This window comes from the organism of the source record quoted next, unplaced genomic scaffold (genome assembly GCF_019419815.1).
Source record: "Pyrus x bretschneideri cultivar Hongxiangsu unplaced genomic scaffold, Pyrus_bretschneideri_v1 Contig26, whole genome shotgun sequence".
Taxonomy (NCBI): domain Eukaryota; kingdom Viridiplantae; phylum Streptophyta; class Magnoliopsida; order Rosales; family Rosaceae; genus Pyrus; species Pyrus x bretschneideri.
The window spans coordinates 5926789-5934676 of record NW_025999568.1 but is presented as its reverse complement, the minus strand read 5'-3'; the positions used below and the strand labels follow the sequence as shown (position 1 = coordinate 5934676).

At 39.5% G+C, this 7888-nt stretch overlaps 1 protein-coding gene across 1 annotated transcript; it reads right to left on the bottom strand.

Annotated features, from left to right (window-relative positions):
* Positions 1-635: 635 nt before the first annotated feature.
* Positions 636-5967, bottom strand: LOC103961517 (transcription initiation factor TFIID subunit 12b). Its single transcript, XM_009374069.3, is given in 9 exon segments — positions 636-756; positions 758-865; positions 961-996; positions 1271-1335; positions 2038-2116; positions 2465-2539; positions 2653-3204; positions 4507-4734; positions 5224-5967. Coding segments are annotated over 9 exon segments (1902 nt in total). The 5' UTR covers positions 5911-5967; the 3' UTR covers positions 636-684.
* Positions 5968-7888: the final 1921 nt, after the last annotated feature.

Genomic DNA, 7888 nt, shown 5'->3' with positions numbered 1-7888 from the left:
AATCAAATAAATTAAGTACACAAAGCGAACTAATTCTTCATTTTAAATCATTACCATACAAACAAAATCCAAGCAAAAAATTATAAAAGAAAACAAAAACAAAAACTAGAGATAATAAATTAGATTACAACGCCCCAACCAACTCTAGTCTGCTGAGAGTTGGCCTTACGATTTATGTGCCTATAAATTAACAATTTCGTCAAACCACCAAATCATCAACAAATTCAAAGGAAAATGGTGTAACAGAAGGTCAACAGCAGTCTGCAGTGATTTTTAAACCCACCTCCTTATCATTTCTTAGCAAGTAATTAAAGATCTGTGCTTCTATCAATCCGGATACGCTCCTGATTTCGCTAACCAAACCTGTCGTGCAAAAACAGCAGTGATTTTGGATTAAGCATGATAAACAAATAGAACCCAGATTTACAAGCAATGTCAACGAAATAAACAACTATGTATCATCTAAGACAAAATGGTCAACACACGAAAAGTTTGGTATGCTTGGATGACTCTTTAAGTATACTAAATTCAGGGTAAAGAATGTCAGTTTCCATATTTCTAATGTAGTTTCGACAAGCCTAGACGGATGAAAGGGAGAAACGAAAACTAGCGAATGAGGATGCTCACCCACATATGTAACGACATCAGCACGGAGAAACAACAACTGCTGATAGCTGATCTCTATTAAAACCGAGTCATTTGCTGCATCATTTGAGAACCAGTTGATTGTGAAACCAACTGTTCTGCACCAAGAGACTGGTTTTATTAAGTGGTTTCCGCTAACTGGATTGCCAAACCCTCTGATCATCTCTTTGGGCGTATTGGGATTGGTGTCCAGGTTTGACGATTCCATCAGCGCCCGAATCTAACCAAATGGTTGGATGTAGACCAACTTTCAGTTGTTCGTTAAGAAAATGAATATTAAAAGTAAGAACATATACACAGAAAATTCAAACTTACCACATCCAAACGCTTCTTATGGAGATCACTCGACAACTGTATGTTTTAAAAGCAAGGTATTCCAATAAATCTCTTGGATTGAAAAATTGGTAAGAAATTATAGTAATACTAAAGAATTGCACTAAAAAGGGACCACCATGCATTCTACTTTTGTGTCTTCAACAGTTGATTATGAATTCAACCAAACATACAAAACATATTCAACTCAAAAGAAGTACTTATCCAACTTCAAATTTGTCCTCCAAAATAGATATACTAAAAGATGTTAGATGCACCGTAATGTTCATCCTAAGACGTTGAAGATACTTACAGATTTGTTTTGGTACTTCCTCTCCTCACTTGAAAAACCGGGAATTGTCAAATGCCAATTTTTCTCTGCAAAATTAGTTCAAGCATTAAATTCCCAATGCTACACTTGCACAAACTATGATTCATATAGAGGACCAAGTGAGTCAAGGTTTTTGTGATAATGGATTTTATATTAATATAATATAAACTTAGACTGCTACTATAGCTTCCATGCTATTATTATACATATCTCCACAAATCTCATATTCATCGCATGAGCCAAACAATGACCTCAATGAACTCCAAAACTCATAAACACACAAAAAAATATATTCATCCATAAATGAGCCTTATTTTTTTTTTTTTTTCCCTTTCTAATAATAAAAAAAAAATTTGATACCAACTTGGAAAACACAACCTGAGAAGTTATTAATCAAGAAAAAAATAACAATGAAATACGAGCGCAAAGAAGTGCAGCACAGGGGCAACCAGAAACCTTAATTCATTATTTTTGTTGATAAGTAGTTAAGTACATTGGTCTGTGCTATACAGGAACCAGTAGAGAGAATGAACACAGATTTGTTAATGATGAGACAGATAAGTTAAATTCACTGATTATTTAGTATGTGTATTCAGAAACCTCTTGTTTGCATCCCATGTCAACTCAAATAAGATTTTTCTCTTAAGTATCAAATTAGGAGACCAGTACATTTATTATGCAACTTAATGGCATAGAAATTTCCCAATAATCACAAGAAATATGGAGATGAGTTGTGGTACAGAACAAACCTAGGTGTAGCAACACATCCTTGGACTCTAAAGTTGAAGATTTTCTATGCTTTGCCAAATTGCATGCATATGTTGTCACCTGCAAATAGGCATAGGATAAACACTTAATGTCCATTTGTGCCATATAAAGCTTCATTTTATTTGGTCAGACATGCCAGAGAAAGCTTGACATGCAGAATGTGAAGTATCTATCAGCAGTACAAAATTAATTTGAGCCTATTTTGAGGCATGTCCACGTGTGTCTATTTATATGGACCCAATCCAACAAGAGGACTTGTATATCAACTGTTAAATTAAATGTGACCAATTGATATGTTTATCAGTCATCTAAAGTTGTTCTACAGATATGCAAAGTCCTTAAGTTACATCTGCAATTGAACGTCAGTATATACACATATGGTACAAAAGTTAGCATGTCAAGCCTCACAGAATCAATGAAGTCATCAGCAATCTCCAAGAGAAGATCTTCAACTTCTGGATCCAGCCTTCCTTGAGAATCAACCTGGGCAGGAGAAAAAAGTTCTCACAATGACAAATTTATTTCTAGAGCACACACAACCCCCCTCCCAACACACAAACCAAAAAAAAAGAAATAGCAGTTTAAATAAGGAATACCTGAGAGACTACATCTTGTATCTTTCTCTTCCCCAGAAGTTGGTTAGTTGCTTCTGTTCCTTGGCTTGAACTCCCTCCAGGTGTAGTTGTACCAGATGCAGTAGCATCAGGCTGTGATCCTGTTAAACTAAGAGATTTCTGGCCTGCAGGTACAGCCATCCTTGGCGAGTTCTGCTGCTGTTGTTGCTGCTGCGATTGTTGCTGCAGTGGGTGCTGTATTTGCTGCTGCTGAAGTTGCTGTTGATGCTGCTGCTGCTGCTGCAGCTGTGGATGTCCCATTTGTTGCTGCTGCTGCTGTACAAGCTGGTTTAACTGTTGGGTCAAGGGCATGGACTTTTGCAACTGATTAGAAGCCAGTTGCTGCTGAAGGAGAACCTGCTGCCTATGTTGAATACGGAACGAAGGTGAGCCAGGGGCGGGAATTGCTGGCATTTGCTTCAACCACTGTTGTGAGAAAGAATTCTGCATCATTGCTGGCTGTCCGTTCTGAGACACCGCAGATAGCTGAGGGTTCATAAATGCAAGTGAAGACGTTCTTGGCAAGCTCTGAACCTGTACTTTGTAAAGTCAGATCAAAATGTCCCAACCATAAATTGATATATCCATCAAAGGCATGCTATAGAGTAACAGCATTGCCAAAGATTGTTAAAGTGTAACATCTCTATCATTCCTGCTGAGCAAAATGCCAACACTGTACCAACATTAATATGCCTACTATTCTACAAAAATACCCATCAAGGGGAAGTGGGTCATTACAGTAATAAGTGTACCGGTATGTTTAGAAAAGAATGATCGATTCCATTCAATAAAAATTGGAAAATGATATTGCATACTATTACAACTGATAAGCCTAATGTTAGATGCTACAAACAAATGACATCCACCACCAAAATAGAAAACGAAAAAGAAAAACATATTTTCTGGGCAGAGGAATTGAGGACACTGTAGGATACCAGCAGAACAATTGATGCTTTGAAAGGCTTCTTTGCAACTAAAATTCATGTAGCTTGAATAAAGTGTTTCATTCTCATTGGTCTCCAAGTACCAAAATGAATAGTTGACATAATTGTTTCCCCTGTTCCACATGATTCAATATAACTACTTTATAAGATTTCAGGAGTCAATAAAATGTCCTCAGAATGAAAGCAGCTAGCGCAAAACCACCGCGCAACTTACTCAAAAGCGATATCCCAGATGCAAAGATCAAGCAGAAGTTTTAGTGATTTGTTTTAAGTTGGGTACGAAAAGCATGAATGACATCATAGTTAGGTATCCTGATTCATTTGTTACGTGCAGATCTTAATTAAGGTTTGAAATCTCAATCAAACCAAGCAAAAGGTAGAACAAGTTTAAATCATAATACAATTAACATTGTTTGGCCAGTGGATTCTGTCTTTGAACGGAGGAAACTTCACTAAGAAAACAGGAAGGTCTGAATAATGGCCGTGCCACTCTTAAAATCAAAACTTTCTTAGAACCAGAAAGTGGAATTCCACAGTTTGAAACTTTGAATTTCCCTCCCAAACCTAAGAATAAATGACCTTCAATTATTACTTCGAACAGGTCAGACTACAAATATAGAGCCAAAAGAAAGTCAGCCTTGCTGTACGAGCCCTCATTGCAGGGTCCAAAACCAACACATAAGTTTAATAGAATATGAGAAACTCAAGCTGTAGAAAAACTCATTATACACCATAGCATGATCAGCAAGAATGAGTACTTCACACACCCGACATTGTATAACAATTTGCATACACAAAGAAACTCAAAACAAAACAAACAAAGCAGTTGGTAGGATAAATTAGAAGACGCCTAAGTTAACAGATCAGGCAAGAGGAAAGTATGCAATTATACCTGTGCAGAGGTGAGTGAATTTTGTTGGGCCAATTGTTGCCTAAGTTGGCCCTGCCCCTGATTCATTCTCTGTTGAGCAAAAGAAGGAATGGCCCCATTAGCTCTTAGTTGAGAGCTCAAATTGATGGATCCCATCATCCCCATTGCTTGGGTTCCTTGTAAAGATTGCCCGGGAGAATTACCTTGATGAAATTGGGAACCTTGGACCAGACCGCCTTTTTGTCTCGGCTGCAGAAAGTTTACTAATTTTGTTAAACAAGAAACATTTCCATTTTCAAGAAAGCATTAAGTGCACTGGTGTGCTAACTTAACAGTGTTTAATATATTATGCAACAATCCAACAGCTTTCACTGATGCACTAATATTCAATTCGGAATTCAAAGGGAAACAGGTGTACCATATTACAATTAACATTGTTTGCATTTGATTTGTAATACTAATGACGATGTACTTTACTATGTAGTATATGATTAACTTGGTCTTAGGAAGTGTAGCATAACTATATCGAATAATTTTGCCCACATTGAAGCAACCGACTATGACGATATAACATTTGCAAAAAACACTACCAAGAAACTTCCGTTGCTACTAAACACAACTTATTTATATTCCACTTCCCATACCAAGTACTACGCAAATGCACATTAATTACGCCACATTTCACCTGCCATAATCAAAAGATAACAGAAAATTTCATGAGGGTAATAAAACTCATACCGAGCCCAACAACTGCGGCTGCAGATTGAATTGCGCAGCTGCAACAGCAGCAGTGCCTGACAACATGGGCAGGTGGCCACTCTGCCCAATCAAGCCTGATCGCGACAAATTCCCACCGCCAATTTGCTGCGTCTGCTGTGCCGGGTTTTGCTGTTGCTGCTGCTGATTCTGCTGTTGAATACCACCAGAGCCACCAAAATTCACCTGCCCATACAAGCCCCCTTGCTGCCTCATCATACCAAAATGCTGCTGCTGCTGCGGGTTCTGACTCAGCTGCTGAAGCTGGTTCATTCGGGACATCGACGGCGACCTCTGCATACTCTGCTGGAGCTGGTAATTCGACATGGAACTCACATTCACGTTCTGGGATTGTTGCACCAATGACTGAGATTGCTGTTGCAGCTGTAGCTGCTGCTGCTGCTGCTGGGTAGATTTCTGCGCGTAATCCAATCCAACGGTGGGTGAAATGTGCTGGGTTTGAGGAAGAGAGATGTTGGGCATGGGAGGGAGAGGTGGGGATGCGAGTTGAGGAGATTGGGAGACAGTTGAAGGGGATGGGATTGCTTGATTTGCAGAAGGGTTTGCTGGGTTTTGTGTGATCATAATGTTTGAGGCTGATGCTGCTGCTGCTGGGTCAATGCTGGGTTGGAGGGGGTTTGGGGACGACGATGGGCCGTTTTCCGCCATGTTCCGAATTCGTTTGCTTTTCTGAGGAATTGGGTTTCTGGGTTTTGATCTTCGTGACGACCAAGACGTTAATTCATGGCGGATTTTTTGGTTTCTGAAATTCGGGAACTTGAAGTTTCAGAAGAGCGAAGCGAGGGAGGGGTCTTGAAGAAGGACACAGAGAGAGAGGGAAGAGGAGGAGAGATCGAATCTGGTGCGTACACATCAGCAGAGGGACACCAATTGGTGGGTCAATAAATCCTCTGCCTTCCGGGGAAAACAAATCACGGTAGATGGAAAATCTGGACCGTTTATCATCTCTAATTGTAAGAGAGTACATGGATACCCATTAAGACACATTTAGTTTGATTTTACTTTACACCATCATCACTACTCTCAATCTTATCTCTATATTATTGTAATATCAAATTAAACGTGTCTTAAAGGGCACCACTTACAACCCAGTGGATTAATTTGCCACATCTAGTTGTTTGTTGTTTGTACCATACTTGACCAATTCCGAAACTACCAAGCACCGGTCAACTTCATACCTTCAAGGACCCACTAAAGGGTTCATGCTAAGACACTCATGCTGAAGCACAAGAGTTTCCCTCCACCCAGGAGGTCAATCACAATACGACACATGTCAAAGTCAGAATAAAGCTCCTAGAGTCCTACATCGACCGCAGAAGAAAGCTGAAGACTCTCCTCAACTATAAAGTAAGACCATTCTCCTACAATTAATGGGGAATGTCTTTATTGTACTTGAACTAGTCATTAGAATCTACTAATGATGATTATGCTTGAACCTATGTACTTGTGTAAACCCTTCACTATTAATGAGAACTCCTCTACTTCGTGGACATAGCCAAACTTAAGGTGAACCACATACATCTTGTGTTTGCTTCCCTATCTCTATCCCTTTACATATTATCCCAACTAGGTGACCAAAACAACCGAGCGAAGGTCAAAACTTGACACTTTACGTTGTTCCAAAGTCTCGCTGATTTTGTGCATCAACATTAAGCGCCGTCTATGGGAGCAACATTTATTCCTACTCTCACCAGCTTTGTCAAGCAGGTTTCCCTTGTTTGTGCACTCTTTTTTTATCAGGCATCCCTCTCCAATATGGAGAACAAAGGAAGCCACAGCATGCAGAACAACAACCCCTCCCACAAGTGCCTAATGTGAGGCAACGAAAGAAGGAAAGAAAGAAGTTTGCTCTTCAAGCTAAAGTTGAAGAGCTTGAAGCTTAAAACAACAAAATAACGATCAAGAATGAGATCCTCAAAGAACAATATAAGAAGTTCTTCGAGATGCTCCATGAAGCTAGACAAACTCAGACTCATGAGCCCTTCACCCTCGTGACTATAAATCACCACATGGCCACCCTACAACGCAAAGGTTCACATGTCTTCAACATGGGCGCTCTTAATGAGGAACAACCTTATCACCAAGATATTAATCAACACGAGACTTCTCTCAACCCTTCTGTTTCAAATCAAAGCAAAAGAAGCGGAAGAAGACATCTTTTTGCAAAAGGAATTGAAGGGTTAAGAGTTGTTTACCATCACTGTCGAGACTTCTTGAGGTAATTCCGACAAAAACATATCCACATAGGCTCAAGAATCAATGACCAAAGCATCATCGAATAACTTGTTCCCTTACCGCAACACAGGCCAACCCCCAATCCAGAAATGAATGGCAAGCCTTAAGGCAACAAAAAGGCGTATGATAAGGGACTTTCAACAATCACATTCTGACAACCAGTATGTTAAGTCCAAAGAAAAGCCACATGTCCTAGACTGATCTTCCCTACTTTCAAGAAATGATGGAAACTTACAAAAGAAAGCTTCAATGGTGCCTGACTTCATTCAGGTTCCCATTATCAAGCAACTCTTTGAGGAAGTAAACAAGCTGAAGGCCGAGTGTCAAGGCAGAATACCTGACTAAAATCAGCCAATGTCAAACCCTTTGATAAGGAGGATTTTCTGCACCT